General features: G+C 45.0%; 1 protein-coding gene and 1 long non-coding RNA gene across 9 annotated transcripts in view; both read right to left on the reverse strand.

The window, feature by feature from the left end:
- Positions 1-12,159: 12,159 nt before the first annotated feature.
- On the reverse strand, positions 12,160-12,987 carry LOC309517858. Its single transcript, XR_014213287.1, has 2 exons — positions 12,428-12,987; positions 12,160-12,390 (listed from the first exon to the last, which is right to left on the reverse strand). It is a non-coding gene; the product is annotated as an uncharacterized lncRNA (long non-coding RNA).
- Positions 12,988-12,994: 7 nt separating this feature from the next.
- MED24 (mediator complex subunit 24) overlaps positions 12,995-19,593 on the reverse strand; it is a 51,632-nt gene continuing 45,033 nt past the window's right edge. For 5 of the 8 annotated variants that reach the window (XM_082197192.1, XM_082197191.1, XM_082197189.1 and 2 more), the window contains 3 exons: positions 16,583-16,663; positions 15,284-15,432; positions 12,995-13,279 (listed from right to left, as the gene is read on the reverse strand). In XM_082197192.1, coding sequence (XP_082053318.1) covers positions 13,163-13,279; positions 15,284-15,432; positions 16,583-16,663 — 347 coding nt within the window. In that variant the 3' untranslated portion in view covers positions 12,995-13,162. The remainder of the gene's footprint in view (positions 13,280-15,283; positions 15,433-16,582; positions 16,664-19,593) is intronic. The other 3 variants (XM_082197193.1, XM_082197190.1, XM_082197188.1) reach the window with 1 other exon arrangement.

The raw sequence follows: 19,593 nt of genomic DNA on the forward strand, positions 1-19,593 counted from the left end.
TCACATGCCAAAGTCTTATGTCTAGTTTCCCCATCTGTAACCTAGGAATAATCATAGGCCACCTTATCGTGAAAACAACTGCGATGATGGATTGAATCCAAAGGCTGGAATTCTACACCCACATCCCTGTGAGCCCTACTGGACTCAATAGGATTTACATCTGGGCAGAAATGTTTTGAAATACACTATCAGATGTTCATGGGTCCCACTGAAGTCAGTGTGAAAATTAAATCACAACTAATTGAAGATGCATAGATTTCAGTGGAATTGTGCCTAACAATGCAGTATAACCCGGTATATAATCTATTCAGAAGTAATAATCAAACTTTTCCTTCATTCTCCTTTTCCAGTCACCCTTATTCTGTCCCCATTTGGTTCTCCCTGGGAAGTTTGGGAACCCTCTCCATTCATTTAGGGTTTGAGTTTTTTTGTTTTTTGCTAAAGGGTGGTGTTTCGTTTTTTGGTACTACTACAGTAGTGTCCCGCAAGACGAATGCCTCGCAAGACGGAAAACTCGCTAGACGAAAGAGTTTTCCGTTTTGGAGGTGCTTTGCAAAACGAATTTCCTATGGGCTTGCTTCGCAAGACGACAATGTATTGCGAGTTCCTGCTTTTTTTCCCCTCCCCCCCTTTTTCTAAGCCGCTAAGCCGCTTATCAGCTGATCCGATCAACAGATAAGCCGCTAATAGTGCTAATCCTCTAATCCGTCAATGGGCTTGCTTCGCAAGACGAAAAAACCGCTAGACGAAGAGAATCACAGAACGGATTCTTTTCGTCTTGCGAGGCACCACTGTACAAATCTCAGGCTTAGACTGCTACTACTTCCCTTTTCTATGTAGGTGGTGCTGTTTTGGCTATGCTGGTATGAGCAAGTGAAGACTTAAAACTGGAAACAAAAGGAATCATTATCCATTACTCTGTACAGAGAGTGAGGCCCCATGAGAGGCTGACAAGGCATCAGATATTTTGTTTAGTGGGTTGAGGGCAGAAATGGGGGGGGGGGATGGGGGGTTTGAAACTAAGGCAAGGCAGGGACATTTTCTGAAGAAGCAAAGCAAGGGGCTCATTTTTCAGCCTGAGGGTCGTGTTTCCCCAGGGGTAACCTTACAGGGGCCAAATGCTTGTGGTGAGCAGGGCCAGAGGCAAAAAGGAGGTGTTGCCAGTGTTATAAGGGGGGGGGGACTCCTTTCCCTTTATGGGGTATCCAAGAGCCCGTACAGTGGTACCTCAGGTTACAGACGCTTCAGGTTACAGACTCCACTAACCCAGAAATAGTACCTCGGGTTAAGAACTTTACCTCAGGGTGAGAACAGAAATCACACGGCAGCAGTGAGAGGCCCCATTAACTAAATTGGTACCTCAGGTTAAGAATGGTTTCAGGTTAAGAACGGACCTCCAGAACGAATTAAGTTCTTAAGCAGAGTTACCACTATATAGAGTCCTTAAGTGGGTTCCCTATTGGTAGGAGAAAATAACAGAGGCCAGGCAGAGAATATTGAGAAGCAAAGCAGCTAGTAAGCCTGATCTTTAATGCAATAGAAAAGTACTGTTGCAGGAGGGTCCCCACTCCCCACACACAGGAGGGAGAAAACCCAGATCAGTGGTGCACAAGCCCTTACATAGACTTTGGAAAGTGCCCCCCTGTAGCTCAAGACCACCCTGAAAAACATCATACATACATCACAGAAGGAGGCGGTCTACAGCAGAAATGCATCACAGGAGGCGGTCTACAGCAGAAATCCTGTCTGCCAGGACACCTTATAACGGTCACTGATTGCTTTACCTGGGCAGTCTAGCCATTCTTTTGTGATGGTTAATAGTTTAGTTCCTGAATCCAGGTCACAGACTCACCCTATTCATACACAATATGCCCTTGAGACAGGATTTGTAAGCAAACAACAATGGGGAGGCTTTCCTATTTTCTTTCTCCTTGCAGAGAAATATTTGAGGTCACTGGGAGAGTCAAGATGGCTTTAGTATTGCTCTCCTGTACTATTTCAGACACGTGATTTATATACTTATGTATGTGTTTGCCTTGTACATTTATGAACATTTAATTTATATCTGAGACCTTAGAATTCTTATAACACCAGAGGCAAAAGTGAGCAGAGAAACGGATGCAACTCTGACCTTTGTACCAAAGTCAACATTCCAGTTACACAAAAGCTGCAAGTTTCTATGCACACCCTACACATATCTCGCTATACAGGAAACCCAGAGGCATTGTCACAGTCGAACACTTTCTAGCTAGGCAAAAGTGCCTCAGGGATGTGTAGGCATGATCCCGTGAGTGGCTGTGGCCTGAGGAGGCTGTTCTCAGGCTTTCCTGAATTGGCTTTATCCTGTGAGCTGGTGCTTCTGTGCTTTATTTTGCCCTTATATGGCTTTATGCTGGGAAGCAGTCTATAAATTTGTACACAATTAATATGAAAAATAAACAGAGAGGCCTAGAGGGCTACACTGGGTCCTCAGGTTTGAGGCATCTTACCCCTGCCATTAAGGTCCCCTTAAAGAAGATGCAAAATACGCCCTCAGAGGAAGGGATTGCCACCATATGGTTAAAGCACATTTATACTACTATAGCAGTCATGGCTGGGAACTGTAGATTAAGGGTGCTGGGGGTTGTAGCTCTGTGAGGTGTAAACTACAGTACCCGAGATCCTTGAGGGGGAAATTATGACTGTCAAAGTTTTAAATGTATGGTGTGGATGTGGCTGATACCAAAGGAGTGGCACATAACAAGCCACGTCCCTTTTTTCTCTCTAGTTTGTAGTACTGTAGTAATTATAATTTAGGCTGTGTACATGCCATAAATCCATTTATTTATTAGATTTATATTTTCCTCCTTCCCTCTCAAAGGAGCCCAGGGCCGCCAACTGATCCACAATTCCAAAGCGAAAACATTCTAAAACAATTACATTTAAAGGCATTAAAAACAGTGACCGCTATTCCTTCTGGCAATCCCGGGATTGCCAGGAAACCAAATTCTTCAGTTACCATATGCCTAGGTAAATTTAAAGAGCACTGCCTCAAAAGAATTGTGGGAACTATAGTTTGTTCCTCACAATTCCCAGCACGCTTAGAGAGAGCTACAGTTCCCAGGGTTCTTTGTGAGGGTGGATGGGGATGTACTTTAAACAAATGGTATGCACACAGCTTTATTTTGGTTCTTCAAGTTGTGTTTGGAACATACCAAATATACGAAGGGGCACTATTAAAAAGGTGTGACTGAAGAGAAGTTGGCTGCAGGGCCAAGGATGTTTTATTATTATTATTATTATTATTATTATTATTATTATTATTATTACTGCTGCTGCTACTAAATTTATTACCCACCCTTCACAAGCAGGTCCCAAGGCAGGTAACAACAATATAAAATTCAGAATTAAAACCAGTTAAAATAGAATTGTCAATATTTCTTCTCCCTACACATGGCCCTCATTTGATGGCTAACACGAAACGTGACAGAAGAATCACTAGGCTGAGAAGCAGGGCTGGCCCAAAACATTTTGCTGCCTGAAGGACAAAATGGTGCGCACACACACCCTAAAGAGACTGACTGGAGCAGCAGCTGCAGCTTTACCACACCTGAATGCAGTAAGCTAGCTTAGGGCAGGGACTCATCCCTGACCATTGGCCATGCTGGCTGGGGCTGATGGGAACTGGGAGTCCAGCAACTTTTTGAGGGTACCATGTTGGCTACTTCTGGCTAAAGAGATGCAGGGCAAGGCACTGTGGCACATGCCCCTCCCAACACCTCACTGCCATTCCCCGTCCCCAGCACTTGCCATTTTAGGCAGCCACCTCACAACCACAGTTGTCTACACATGACAATGAACACACCCACAAGCTGCCTCTGTACATGTGCAAGTAGTTGTGTGAAAGGGTGCACGCCTGTTCGTTTGTACCACTCGGTTGTTGTGTACATTTGGTGAGTGTTACATGTGAAGATGGTACAGGCTCAATTATTTGCAGATTGTACACTGATTGTGAACTAACAGTCGATTCCTCGACTGTTAATAAACTGCAGAGAGAAATCAACAGTCAGGATAAGCTGAGCTGGGCTACCTTTCAGCAAACTACAGAAGAGAAAATGGGAATCCTCACACGAACACACCCTGCAACATTTTTTGAAGCTCCAGATAGTCAAGGCAAGAATAACAAGAAACACCTTCAAGTCACTCTGAGACATGTTCTAGACTAGCTGAACCTACTCTGAAGGCAAACAGAGTAGCACTTCCTGGGTGCTGACAGGGCCATCTTGCTCCTTGAGGTGATGGGGCTGGTGTGGAATGCATCCAGACTTAAACCTGAATTTGTCACCTGCCTGAAATAGATTTCCAGCAACACATTTAGCACCACATGTAGCTACACCCCAATAACAGCAAAAGAGGAGGTGGTTCCACCCACAAACTTCTCCAGGTTTCCGATATAGTCATCTTAAAATCTTATTTACTTGATTTGGAGGGAGGAGGACCCATGACTCAGCTCTCCCACTGCTCTGTCTGCTGGCTTACAATCCCAGTTTCTGACTCTGACCACAGACCTCAAGTCACACAGACACCATACCTTTAAAGCACATCCCTCCCGCTCCCTGAATCCTGGGAACCAGGGCTGACCCAATATATTTTGCCACCTGAGGCAAATCAACTGTGGCAGCAGGCAAGCCCCCTGCCCGCATCTGGGTGCAGCTGAGCTGGTGGCCAGGAGTGGGAGAAGGGGCAGCAGCTGGGATACTGAGAATTGCGAGGAGGTCTATATTCCCTTCACAGACCTACAACTGTCAGTTTCCTGTAAGGAAGGATTGATTGGTAGATCAGTCCTAGAACTGTAGCTCTGTGGGATGAATAGGGGCGTCCTAACAACTCTTAGCATCCTTAACAAACTGCAGCCCCCGTAATTCTTTGTGGGGAAGCCACAACTGTTTAAAGTGGTATCATAGCACTTTAATTGTATGGTGTGGGAATGGCCTGGGCCTTTCAGAAGTGCAACACATTCGTGTATGGTTCCTGAGGCAAAGAAACTTTTGCACTAGGATTACTCAAACTCGGTCACAGGGTCAGATCTCTGTCGAAGCTTGTTGGTTCATACCTACTTTTCCACTTCCTGGGCAGCTTGCCATGACATATCAGCCCCAGACCAGAAAGTTTTCCAAAATTGCTACATTATTCGGTGGCACTTCCTGCTTGCTGTTTGCCTAGGTTGCAGGACCAGAGAGGTGCAGAAAATGAAAGGTTAAGAGCTTATTGTTGGAAGGTTAAGACCAAATACTGGAAAAACAGAAAGAAAAGGGGGGGGGGACAATAAGAAGAGTGGGAAAGCAAACAAGGAAAAAACCCTTAAAATGCAAAGCAGAAAGGGGAGATGGGGATGGGGAAGTTTACTTGTTTCCAAACATCAGGATTTAGCATTATGTTGAATATCCTTAGTATGTAATCCAGACAGCTGTGCAGTTAAGCAATTTGGACTTTGGACTTCATCATCTTGGGGAAGGGGTTTTTACTTACGGCGGGTGCCTTTAAATGTTAACATGTACTACTTCACTCACTTCAACTGATTTTGAACCACCAAAAAAATAGCCCAAAAGGAGGATGTGTTCCGACTGTATTGGGTCTGGCATTATTCTTATTTCAAGCTGCTGGCAATCTTTTCATCCTGACAGTGGTGCTTTCAGAGTTTTGTGGTTGGTCACAAATTATTTGAAGGGGCTAGTGGAATGTTTAAACTAATTGACTGTTATGAAGGAACAGGACTTTGGTTGAGGAGGCAAGGAAAGCTGGATTTCACAGATATGATCTAACATACAACCACTCTAGTGGGTTAGCAGATGTTGAAAAGTTGGGTACTGTGAAGTTGTTCACTCTCCCTCATTCTTAGCTTCCTGCTTGAAATTTGGGCACCAAAATTTGGCACAAAAATGAGCATGACACCCTACTTTGAGGTGCCTCAGACATCTGTGGGATTCTTTGAAGTCATTCCTCATTGTTGCCAAATTTTGACTTGATGACGTATTCTGCTAGGCCACGTTCTTAGAAAGTGAAAGGATTTCCTTCTGCTTTTCACACGTTCAGACAGATCACTGCAGAAATCACATTTTCCTAACCTCGGTTTTGACAAGCACATCAGCTTGACTTAGCTTCAACAGGCTGGGCCAAGGGAAGGAAAGTCTTGAGTTGCAAAATGTTGAGAAGTATCTGAAGCTACCAACACAAAGGACTGAACTTCTCAAGAGGAGAGCTTGGTTGCCCCACAAACCAACATTGATTCCCTGGTGGCCCGCTGGAATGCGGAGTTAACCAGGGCTATCGACTGTCTGGCTCCGAAGCGCCCTCTCCGATTGCATGGAGCCCGGACAGCCCCGTGGTTTTCTTCGGAGCTGAGGGCGATGAAACAATCGCTGAGACGGCTAGAGCGTCGGTGGCAGAAAACTCACTCCGAATCTGACCGGACACAGGTTAGAGCTCAACGTCGAGCCTACCAAGTGGCGATAGCGACGGCGAAGAAGACTTTCTTCACCGCCTCTATTGCATCTGCAGAAAATAGTAGCAGGAGACTCTTTCAGGTGGTCCGCAATTTAACGGAACCACCTTTACCACCGGGGCCTTGTAAAGACCCCAAGATCTCCTGCAACGATTTTGCAAAGTTTTTTGCAGATAAAATCACTCATATTCGGAAGGAGCTAGACACCACCGTGGGAGCAGGGCTGGGGCGGGAGAGTGCTAGAGCCCTGTCTGGTCAAGTTGCATGGAATCAATTTCAATCCGTTACCCCCGAGGATGTGGACAGGCTGCTTGGACGCGTGAAACCAACCACCTGTCTCCTTGATCCTTGCCCATCCTGGCTTATAAAAGCGAGCCGGGAAGGGCTGGGCGATGGGCTCTGCGGGGTGGTGAATGCTTCTCTCTGTGAGGGAACATTCCCAGATCCGCTGAAAGAGGCGGTCATTAAACCGCTTCTTAAAAAACCATCTTTAGACCCGGCCAGTATGGCCAACTATCGCCCAGTCTCAAATCTTCCATTCTTGGGCAAGGTGATTGAGCGTGTGGTTGCTGAACAACTCCAGGCACGCCTGGAGGATGCGGACCATTTGGATCCCTTCCAATCAGGGTTCAGGCCTCATCATGGGACTGAAACTGCCTTGGTCGCACTGGTTGATGATCTCCGGCGAGCTAGGGACAAAGGTGAGAGTTGTTTCCTAGTTCTGCTGGATCTCTCAGCGGCCTTTGATACAATCGACCATAACATCCTTCTGGACCGTCTAGAGGGGTTGGGAGCTGGGGGCACTGTTATACAGTGGTTTCGCTCCTTTCTCCTGGGCCGTGTTCAGAAAGTGGTGGTGGGGGATGAGTGTTCAGACCCTTGGGCCCTCACTTGTGGGGTGCCTCAGGGTTCCGTCCTCTCCCCCATGCTTTTTAACATCTATATGAAGCCGCTGGGAGAGATCATCAGGGGGTTTGGACTGGGTGTTCATCAATATGCAGATGATACCCAGCTCTACCTTTCTTTCAAATCAGAACCAGTGAAGGCGGTGAAGGTCCTGTGTGAGTGCCTGGAGGCGGTTGGAGGATGGATGGCGGCTAATGGATTGAAGTTGAATCCTGACAAGACAGAAGTACTGTTTTTGGGGGACAGGGGGCGGGCTGGTGTGGAGGACTCCCTGGTCCTGAATAGGGTAACTGTGCCCCTGAAGGACCAGGTGCGTAGCCTGGGAGTCATTTTGGACTCACAGCTGTCCATGGAGGCGCAGGTCAATTCTGTATCCAGGGCAGCTGTCTACCAACTCCACCTGGTACGCAGGCTGAGACCCTACCTGCCCGCTGACTGTCTGGCCAGAGTGGTGCATGCTCTAGTTATCTCCCGCTTGGACTACTGCAATGCGCTCTACGTGGGGCGACCTTTGAAGGTGACTCGGAAACTACAGCTAATCCAGAATGCGGCAGCTAGACTGGTGACTGGGGGCGGCCGCCGAGACCACATAACACCGGTCTTGAAAGACCTACATTGGCTCCCAGTACGTTTCCGAGCACAATTCAAAGTGCTGGTGTTGACCTTTAAAGCCCTAAACGGCTTCGGCCCAGTATACCTGAAGGAGCGTCTCCACCCCCATCGTTCTGCCCGGACACTGAGGTCCAGCGCCGAGGGCCTTCTGGCGGTTCCCTCATTGCGAGAAGCGAAGCTACAGGGAACCAGGCAGAGGGCCTTTTCGGTGGTGGCGCCCGCCCTGTGGAATGCCCTCCCATCGGATGTCAAGGTGATGGACAACTACCTGACATTCAGAAGACATCTTAAGGCAGCCCTATTCAGGGAAGCTTTTAATGTATGATATTTTAGTGTTTTTTGGGTTTCTGTGGAAGCCGCCCAGAGTGGCTGGGGAAACCCAGCCAGATGGGCGGGGTACAAATAATAAATTATTATTATTATTATTATAACATTGCTTTCAGTTTGGGTCAACAGGTCAACCAGACAAGCTTACAACTCTGACCATGAATTTGGATAAAAAAAGCAGTTTTGGAAAATGTGTAAGTTTCACACTGGCTTGGAATACTCCTTAGTTATCCATTTCTATTTGTGTTGACTATTTGTCCCAACTTCATGAAATCTTGCACAGAGTCTGCACAATGACAGCTGTAAGATAGTAAAATTTTAAAATGTTTGGATTTTGAATGAGACAAAACATTTAAAGAGTTTTTGCTTGCAACTGTCACCTGTTTCTCCTCGGTTTGTGTGCGTCAATCATCTCTAGTTTTTCCTTTTGCTGGTTTAGAGTGTATCCAAATGCAAGGGAAATAAAACAGCTGCTGGACTTTCATATAATTTTGCCCCTGTATCTTCAATAAAAACATGCAATACACTATAGAAAAATAGAACTCAATATAACATAGTATCAGGTGCTACTTCTCTAATCTGAAAGCATACTGTTCTGATTACAAAACAATAAACATGTCCCTGTTTTGAGATGTAGCTATTTTGGCAGCTGTTTGGATTTCCAAATTTGCTAATTTGCTGGGGGCGCATGCAGATACAGCCCACAGACTACTCACTTCTGCTGTTGGGCCACTGCAGTCTCTAACAGGAAGCTGGGGAGGGAGAGGGGCTGGTAGTTTGCTTCATTTGGGCTATGTTCTTTTCACATTCTTATCACACCCTGTCATGCTAGAGCCTAGGCTCTGCAGACGTACTTTCCGCATGCCAAAGGTCTCCATCATATTTCAACTCCCTAGATTTACAACTATGGCCTCTGTGGTCCCTTGCGCTACCAACGTCAATCAACTGCTGTCACAGGCAATAGACCTTGATCATCCCCTCCCTGGGCTATGGGATTTATGGCCCACTCTTTCGTTTTGAAGAAGTCACTCCAACTCTAGGGGGTTACATAAGAATTGGACGACCACTCATGCTGCTATTTATATCTTGTTCACAGGAAATAAGAAGGGGGGGAACAGTCATAAGCACTCTCCAATACAGAGTGTAACCACTTTACTTTGAGTCACCCTGAGATTAATTTCATGCGTACTTGCTCCAGTGCAAATCCTGGCAACCAACAGTGTTCTGGACGATGATCTGGGGTCAGTTGTTGCTTCCTCATCCAGCCAAACAGGAAGGAAACACAACCCAGACTCCAAGAACAGCATCGACTCCAAATCCACTAGGGTCCCTTTTACAGGTTTCACCAAGCCAACCAGGCAAAAGGCTGACCACCCTACTGAGTTCAGATCACAATTCCCATTAAAATTTGTATGGACTACATATCAGCAGAGTCCAGTTTGCAGTGATTGGTTGGCAATGTCTTTCAGCCTAGCTGTGCGCTGGCTGTGTGCCTGTGTGTGATTGAGACATGGGGATGTTGCCATGCGCCAGCCAAACAAATAGTCCAGAATCTGATAGGAAGCCCTGCTCATTCCCAGTTTTTCCTTTGCCGTCTTCTTTGTACATCACAGGCAATTCCCACAAGCATGGCTTGCAGGTGATGAGGTTTCCTTACCTCATGCTTAGGTCCTGCTCGTGTCCAGAATGCCTCAGACTCTCTGGGGTTTCATGATTCATATTGGGAAACGCTTGACGCAAATGTGCAAGAGCTGCTATGACACCCAGGATATCCTGAATGAAACGGCTTTAGGAATACCTGTAAATTACACTCAGATATTACTGGATCCAATGGGAGATCAGGAAGGGCTTACTGAAGATCCTGGGAATTTCCCTAGCCCCCCTCCCTATAAGGTATCAGGGACTTCTGAACCACTAAACATATCATTAGACTAAGCCCCAAATAATATTTGGATCTCATACGGAAGGAAAGAGAGTGGGATGGGGAAAAGAGAATGCCTGTGGGTTATGTCCAGATTGATGATTTGGCATCTTAGCTGTGGGAACATGCGCAAGTTTTAGATGTGCGTCCAGCTTAGGCTTGGTCTACACATGCAGCACAATGAGGAAGGAAAGAGGTGGCAGAATGGATTGTATCACTTTAGACTGCAGGCTATATGGATGCATTCATATAGATAAGTAATATGTAGCTTTCATCGGTCCGTTTCAGGAGACAATAGAGGAGTGCGCCTTTGGGGGAGAGGTCAAGCTTTGGCAGGTTGCAGTGCCTGCCATGGCTGTAGAGAACATAACTAAATATTAAGCCCCCTGCAACATCTTTCTGCAGGCAAAGCAGCCGGAGTCTGATGCTTTGGACGTTAGCTGGAAGTGTCAGAATAAGTTTCATAAGATACTCTTTTCGGCCCTTCTGCACTGACACTGCTTTTAGCAACAAATATTGGCTCAGGACAGGAATGGTACTTGTGGTGGGGAAGGAATTGTCACCCCATCCCTCAGGTTGGACAGTTCAGTGGGCAGGGGTTTTCATGCACCTTCACCAAGCAACTACAGCTTCATCCACTTGCTTGAATTTCCTGCCCATATTTCTTCTGTATGCACTTAATTAACCAGTTTTGATCTGGAGGCAAAACCGCTTCCTTACAGAACAGGGACAATTGAATTCCACCCCCACCAAATGAGCAAAGCCCATTCATCTCCATGAATGGATTCTGGACAACTTTTCCCTCTACCCACAAGTTGCTTGAGGCTAGGTGGGAGTCTATCTGACACGACTGCAGTTTTGCCAGGATGATGCCACCCTACAATGCGTGTGGAAGTAGGGTGGGGCCAACGTCATCACAAAGCCTTACTGTTTTCGGCTTTGAGTTTCACCCAGCAGGAAAATGGTTGGGTTCTAGATCAGCACCCCACCACTTTCATTAGCAAACTGTCCCGGCTGTGTGGCATATAAGTGCATGACACAAAGCCTCTGGCGGAGTCTGTCGGTCAGACTCTTCTTCCCCAATTTGTAAGCCACCCAGCTCTCTGACATCCCATGTCCAACTAGAACTCAAATGCAATCTGCTACACATTGGGAGGCAGGTTCAAGCCATGTCACAAAGAAATCAACTGGTGGTCGCAATAATCTTTACAGCTATCTCCTTAATGATCCTCACCAAGTCTTCCATGGTATATTGCAAGGAAACAATTCCAAAGGTAATTTAAAAAAAACCCACCACCCCTTGACCTTGTCACAAGAATCAGAAGGAATGCAGGATGAACTGCCTATTACTCATGTGTGCAATAAAATAAGACAAATGGTTTACAATCACATTGTGAGCAATCACATTCACAAATTCTGGAATTTCCAGGAAACCATAGGGCACTTCCTCATCTACAGAAATCCTAGATCAGGAATGTAAATGCAACCAATTTTAAGGCAAACATTTTTCCAGAATGGTAACCAGGTTAGGCTGCTGTAGCAGAAAAATCAAAGTCTAGTAGCATCTTAAAGACTAACAAATTTAATACGGTATAAGATTTTTTCGATGGTAGGCTCCAGTTCACGAAAGCTTATGCCATAATAAAGCTAACAAAAGACTCCCTGTTAATTTTAACGTGCTGAGGGCTAAATAAAATGAGGTTGGGGCCTTAGAACCTCTGCTCAATAGTCCGACACTATCCTATCTAAGCTCCTGGGAGTCCAACCAAAAACGGCCTCCTTTTCAAAGCCTATTTTTGCATCCATAATGATTAGAAATTTGCTGAGATTCCCAGGATGTTCAGTTATGTGTGCAATCCCAAACTCTCTGCTTCCAAGGTATGATCATGGAACCAGGGGATAAACATAGCTCTGTGTTTCACTATATGAATTTATTAAGAGGGGACAAAAAGGATTCTCCCCAGTATTTATACAAAAAAGCAACTGAAATTGTCTAAACTTATATACACAAAGACAAGGAGGGGAAGCATGTAGGATTGTCAGCATTCTCCTGTTTACTAAATTCAGCCTCTATATTCCCTGAAGAGGAAAATAGTGGTATAGAATAAAGTTATTTGATAAATCAAGATTATAAGATATTTACCTCTGTGCTAGCCAATCATATAAAACACTTACTGTACAAACTGGTTGCCTCAGACTAGGCTGGCTTTTTTCCATGCTGAAACATAATGGACCTAATTAGAAAATTGTTAAATGTAATTATAATGATGTCTTGATCAGAAACTTTTTAAATTTGTTTTTGTATTTTTTAGATTGACAATACATGTTATACATTGTTGAACTGCTATATTGTTGAAAATGAATAAAAACTATATACACACACACATATATATAAAATAATATAGCTGTTTTCATAATGATTTCTGTAACTTTTTTAAACATACTGCTAAAATATCAAAAACCATGGCACTTCTGAGACACCTTGTAATGGGATGTGCTGCTTGTAAATGTAGTTTTGTTCAAGTATTTGATTATTAAAGAGAAAAAGATACACCCAGGCATATATAAAACAAGACAAACAAAGGGGGGGGGAGTATTAGCAAAAACTGATGGACACATTCAGACGTCACATGTGTGAGAAGTGGAAGTGTGGCTTGAAAGACTTGGAATGCCAAGGATCCTTGGAAAAGTTGGGATGGCAACCATGGGGACTCCATACCAACTGGAAGGACACTCTTGAGATGCCCCGGCGTATTTTCTCATCACAGCAATGCTCACTTCTGTAGAGCATGTACACAATTCAACGCACGCCACGTGGTAGCTTCCTTGGAACAGAGAGTGTTCTCCATTATCCCATCGGTGGGATTTTGATCTTAGGGTTCCCCATCTCACCCGCAGCAGGGCCCACGGGATGCTCATAAGGCAGCGATGGCTTTGGCTGCCACCCTGCGTCCCAGAGGCAAGCTGAGATCCGTGATGGCCAGCACAATTCTTGGGCTAGACATGGTGGATGCTTTCACCAACTCCGACACCTGCCCAGAAGTAAAGAAGGGGAAAGAGGTCAAGGAAGACATGTCAGTGGCAAGTAGATACTAGCAGAGTGAGCTCTGGGGTGTAGTGTAGGTTCCTCTTTAGCGACCCATTTCCCTCCATGGCAAAGAAACAACTCAAGGGAGCTTGTGGCACTGGTCCAGAAGCACTGCCTAGCCTGTGTCTCATACCGCGTGTAGGGGTGTTTATATTTACTGCACTTGTAAATATTAGCAGACTTGGGCATGATTCATGGAATTGTAAGCCATAAATAGCTACAAAAGATCAATAATTTTTTTTTAATTGTCTTTCTGCCAAGGCATTCTGTGCAGTAAACAAATTTGAAATACAGGGGATAAGGAGAGTTACAAAAGAACAGCAGGCATATCTCAGGCTACTGGAAGTTTGTTCAGGAGCTGATGACCTAAACTCCCTGGCCTGGGCTTCTTCCTTTCTGCTTTTCCTCAAGGCATGAAAATCTTTAATTGGCCTTTACACAACCCTCTTTTCCCAGAGTCTTTTGGATGCTGAGGAAGCTGGAAATTCCAGGGTGGTGAGGGAGTAGATTTCCCCATGAGATCTTTTTCCCTTTAAGAAGAGGTTGATATTGAGAATTTATACCTTCTGGCCTAGGCACTCCCAGCATAGGATTAACAGTAGCTGAGGAGATACTGGAACCTTACCTGTTATGCTCAAAGTGGAATAACAGGTAAAGCAGAATAAATATAATAATGACAACAGTTATTATTATTTTGTTCCTTTCAACAACTGTTCCCTCTCAACTGTTTTTCTATACACATGATTTTGAAAAGTCTGCAGGATTACATTATACATCAACCCCAACATTCTGTAATGTGCAAACTCAATAAAGCTTTAAACATATAGTTTTACATGCACACAACAGACACCATCAAAAGCTGGGGACAATTCCCACCTTCATATTTCTGCAAAACTCACATCTCTAGTGCTTCTTCAGAGAGGAAGGTATGTGCATGTACGAGTCAAAGAAATGGATCAATTATGTTCCTTGAGTACATTTTCTCTCAACCTATGATATGTGTTTAATGGTACATTCCTATGCAAGCTTAATCAGCAGTTAAGTCCCACTGTGTTCAATGGGCTTTACACCAAGTAATTGTACACAGGATTGCAGCTTAGGGTGACCCTCACTTACTCCTCTGTCATTGTCTCTGGAGCTGTCAATTCCTGCCAACAGACTCCCTCTAGTGTTTGCCTTTCCTAACAACAGAGAACCAGAGACTTGAACTCTTAGGATTCATATGGATCATCTGTACCAGCCTTCCTCCATCTATTGCTCGCCAGATGTTCTATACTATGTCTCCCACCAGTCTCAGCCAACAATGTCAATGGTCAGGGAAGATAGGAGCTGCAGTCCAGCAACATCTGGACGGCACCAAGTTGGAGAAGACTGGTCTACATGCATTGGGGAACTGCAAAGGGAAGATTGGCTTGTGCCTTTCTGGGCCAGGTCATACGACTGTTGGGTACTTTGAAGGCATCCCCCCCCACCCACCTAGCTCATAGTAACACTTTTGCTGGCATATAGTGCATCGTCGCCACACACAAAACCCACCTGTTTTGTACACCACTGTTTAGCCACTTTGGAAGCAAACCCCCCTAACATTATGTGGCTCTCTATCTGTTAAATTAATCCAAAACTGAACTCTGAAGTGCAAAGAACCAACTAGGACCGAGATCCAGGTGACAGTTCTTTCCACGTGGCTCAGAAGTTCAAGGGGCTAAAATAGGGCACCCAAAGGTATGGAGGTGGCTTCCCTTAATGATTCCTTATTTCCCAGGGGCCATGTTGAGTTGTGACTGCCGAGTGAGAAAAACTGTAGGGAATGGGCCTTTACTCAGGTCACATGGAAAGAAGTCTGCCTGCAACCCCCTAGAAGCCAAAAGCTTTCCTAGAGAGCAGCAATGGACCAAGAGCCCGAAGAGAGACTACAGAAATCTTCAAGAGGAAATTGGGAGTCGCTCACCATGGTGAAGGGCATGAACTGGAGGATGCTGCCACGGCTTCCTTGCTCCAAGCAGTCTACGCACTCCTCCATGAACCACTGAACAAACTGTGTGTGTGTCCCAGCTGTCTTGGCTCCCAAGATGGAAGAAATCAGCAGGAAGAGGTTGGCTGGGGAGCAGAAGAGGGAGGAACTAAGCAATGTCTCCTCTAAACTATTTTTCAGTTTTTTAAAATACAGTGGTACCTCGGGTTAAGGACGTAATTCGTTCTAGAGGTCTGTTCTTAACCTGAAACTGTTCTTAACCTGAGGTACCACTTTAGCTAATGGGGCCTCCCGCTGCCACCATGCAATTTCTGTTCTGCCGCCACGCAATTTCTGAAGCAAAGTTCTTAACCCAAGGTACTATTTCTGGGTTAGTTAAGTCTGTAACCTGAAGCGTCTGTAACCTGAAGCATCTGTAACCCGAGGTACCACTGTACAGTCATACTTTGGTTTTCAAACACCCTAGTTCTCAAACATTTTGACTCCCGAACGATCGAAACCCAGAAGTGACTGTTCTGGTTTTTGAATGTTCTTTTGGAAGCTAAACGTCCGATGGGGCTTCCGATAGGCTTCAGGAGCTTCCTGCAGCCAATCAGAAGCTGCGCTTTGGAAGTCGAACGCTTTGGAAGTCGAACAGACTTCCAGAACAGATTCCATTCAACTTCCAAGGTACGACTATAATAATGTTAATAGTAATATTCACCATACATACATGCATCTATATCTATAGACAGAGTTTCAAGTGCATCTTTTCTCTGTGATCCTTACAAAACCCCCGCAAAGTGATATTGTTGCAGTTATATCTCCAACAGGTTTTCGTTCGGCAGCCACGATTCAGTTTATCCCAACATCAGTAACCGCACGCCGGCAGGCTGTGGCTTGCCCAAGGCCACCAAGCAGGGAGTTCATGGTACTGGAGAGATTTAACATAGTGCTGCCTTGACAGTGGAACAGACTGCCTCAGGAGGGGATAGGTTCCCCTGCTTTGATTTAAGCGAAGTCTAGATGACCACTTGGCAGGGATGTTGCCATTTTATTCTACACTGCAGATCGTGCATTGATACGGGGGGGGGGGGGTTGGACTAGATGACTGCAAAGACCCCTTCCGCCTCTATCATTCCATGAAACGTTCAAAAGCAGGTTTCACAGCTGAACCCCTAGTGATCATCAAACGAAGCCCCACATAAACTGAGCTACATTTCAACCAGGCCAGCCGGGTGCCTGGCCTGCTTCTATAACTTTCCCCTCCGCTTAGCTAGGACTGAAGAGGCTTACCTAGGACTCTGTTGAGAGGATCTCTCATGCTGACTGTGTGCAGCTGCGAGGCGGACAGCGAAGTGCTCATCGTGCGGTCTGCTGAAAGTAGAGAAAATACCAGAGTTTGGAGACTACTTGCATCCCAAACAGGAAATGCCTTTGAATTGGACCTTCCTTCCCTTTTCTAATGGCTGCCTGAGGGGCTTGGGATGACAAGATGGCAGCAGCAGCAGCAGGTTTCTGGCAAGTCACTTTGATCATGTTGGATCACCATCCTAATGTTCAACAACATTACACTAAACTAACAGCACCACAATTTAGTATTTCCAAGTGTTCAACGTATGTTACCTCCACAAGGCCTCAGGCCATTTTCTCTCAGGCAATAGCCCCCCATCTGCAATATGGGGATAACAGCACTGACCTACTATGCACGACTACTGGAAGGATTACAACATAATAATGTAAGTGAAATAATTTTGGCATATGAAAGCAGTCTGTCAGGGGTGCGGAAGCTCCAGCCTGCAAGCATAATTAGGCTTTGCCAGCCCACTGCCCCCAATTTGTTCTGTGAGGCCGTTTTGGACAAGCCATGTGCACCTGCCCTATGCCGGATGTCAGGTATGGGATGCATAAAGACCTGGTTCAAGCCAAATGGGGGTTTGCAGCATTGGCGATCAGCTGATTGGTGGCACCAGCAAAGCACTGCGCACAGGGCTTTGCAACATTCAAGAATCAGCTGATCATCGAGTCCTGTGAAGAGTTCGTCAAGATCCAGCAAGATCATCTGGTCTTCCAGAGCAGTTTGCAAGGGGATTCCCAAGATCCGACGATCAGTTAATCACTGGCACTTTGAAGGCTGTCCCTCTGCTGCACATTGATTTCAAACCATGTGGGCAAATAAGGGTCACTTGATGTCATTGTGTGATGTCAGGTGAATGACAGGTGGTGGCCCTGCCCACTTGTCAAATCTGGACCTGGCTGTTGGTAGAGAGAGGGAGAATGATCTGGCCCGCTAGTTATATCCAGTTCCTCACCCCTGCACCATGTAAATGTAAAGATTTAACTTCATCTTACCACATTGCATGTTAGAACACTAAAAAATGAACAAGGTGTGATTGAGTACCTGCTGCAAATATCCCAAGAGAACTAGAAACTTCTTTTTTTAAGAAGAAATGAACACAGAGATTGGTCAACTGTTAAACCCAGTGCCAATTGGGCCCAGATCTGTTCTATGTGGCATAACTGAGGAATGTACAAAGATAGGTTACAAAATCAACTGCACCACCAAGTGTTTAAAAGCTAAGCAGTCCAGCCTTGGATGGTGGGTTTCACAGACCTTCTCTATCCATTTCCACAATTCTGCCTTGGAACTGCCCTGAGAGTGGAATCAGATGCAATGACGCTGCAAGAAAGGAAGTTAAATTCCAACACTCCCTCTGATTCATAGCTGGATCAAGGATAGAGGCTTGGTTGTAAATAATCTCGTATGCAAATCAGAGAGGAAACACGGGTGTGCCAAATCACTGCTATGACAGGAGGAATTAGGGAGAGAAAACTCCCCAATTGCATTGTTATGTAGACAAAAGTAAAACCACAACAAAAGGATAACGAAATAAAGGGAAATCACGGGCCTCGAGAGCAATGGAAATATACAAAAACAAGATCTCTGAATCACTGGGCAAGAATCCAAGGTGATGAGCAGTAATGTTCTCCATATCTATAAACAAGAGGTCACCAGTTTCCCCTACTGACAAAGTTACTGATCATTTGATCTCCTGGTTCTCATCTGTGAGCTGATTACTGGAGCTGCATAGGAAAGTGGCCTTTCTCTTTGCATGTGGCTCTTGGTTCCCCAGAACACAGAAAGCCCAAGTGGGATTTGTGGCATGAAGCACCTTTTACTAGCTTTTACAGCTCCTCCTGGACACAGCCCACCCAGGTCTCTGTGGTTTCTAAGTAGTTTTTAGTTTTAGTTTTTAGTTTTAAAAAAAATTTAGTTTTTCAGTTTAAAGTTTTACAGTCAATTATCCAGCAACCAACATAAAAACAAGATTCCAAAGAAACTCCTGAACTTCCTTCCTCCCCTTTGTGGGTCCTTGTGTTAACCATTTCCTCCTGCATCTTTTATAATAACCCAAACCTTTTACATCTCCATTATATCCAAAACTTAACATTAAACTACAAGTGCTATTCCAATCCTACTAATGATTTTAGCTGTTTACACAATGGTTTTTAAGATAAATTATACATTTTCCCCATTCCTTATTGAAATTTTGGTCTTCCTGATTTCTGATTTCTTCCGGTCATTTTTGCCATTTCAGCATAATCCATCAACTTAACCTGCCATTCTTCTCTGGTAGGGACTTTTGTCTTCCTTCCATCTAGTAGTTTTTGGTTTTTAGTTCCTGCACCATGTCTTCCTTCATATCAAGAGATTCTTCCATCCGAGTTGGATGCCTACGCTGAGCCAGACACTGTTCTGGACACTTCCACTGCCAACAGTGTTCTGCGCTGCGCCGCTATCCTTAACTTTTAAAAAGTCAGTAAGGTAGGAAACTTTACCTTTACATGCTCCTGATAGCATACCCTCCCAGGGGGCACAATTACAAATCAAAATGATGTGTTGAAGCCTCCAATAAGGGCCAGAATTGCTAGATAGCTGAGGAGCTGCATTGGCACGTGATCTACATTGAGCTCTGATGCCTCCACCCATTCCAAACAGCACACCTAAATTTTCCCTGAAGTAAACAAAGTAATCCCCACATTCATTCCCTGTGGCTTATACCTATTTATTTATTATCTTGGAGAAAGCACAGTTCACAATAAATAACTTTTTTTTTTAAAAAAAGCAAAATATTAAAATGTTTTAAATAGATCCATCTAATCTGAATCCTCCCAGATGGAGAGAAGTTGTTGTTTTGACGTGGTTAAAAGGAGAGAGAGAGAGGAAGTGGAATGAGCTTTAGTCAGGTTTAGAATGGATTCAAGATTGGCCAGTCTTTTCCAGGGAGCCTGTTTGGATTCATATT

The sequence above is a fragment of the Podarcis vaucheri genome (genome assembly GCF_965113315.1).
Source record: "Podarcis vaucheri genome assembly, chromosome: 13".
Lineage (NCBI taxonomy): Eukaryota > Metazoa > Chordata > Lepidosauria > Squamata > Lacertidae > Podarcis > Podarcis vaucheri.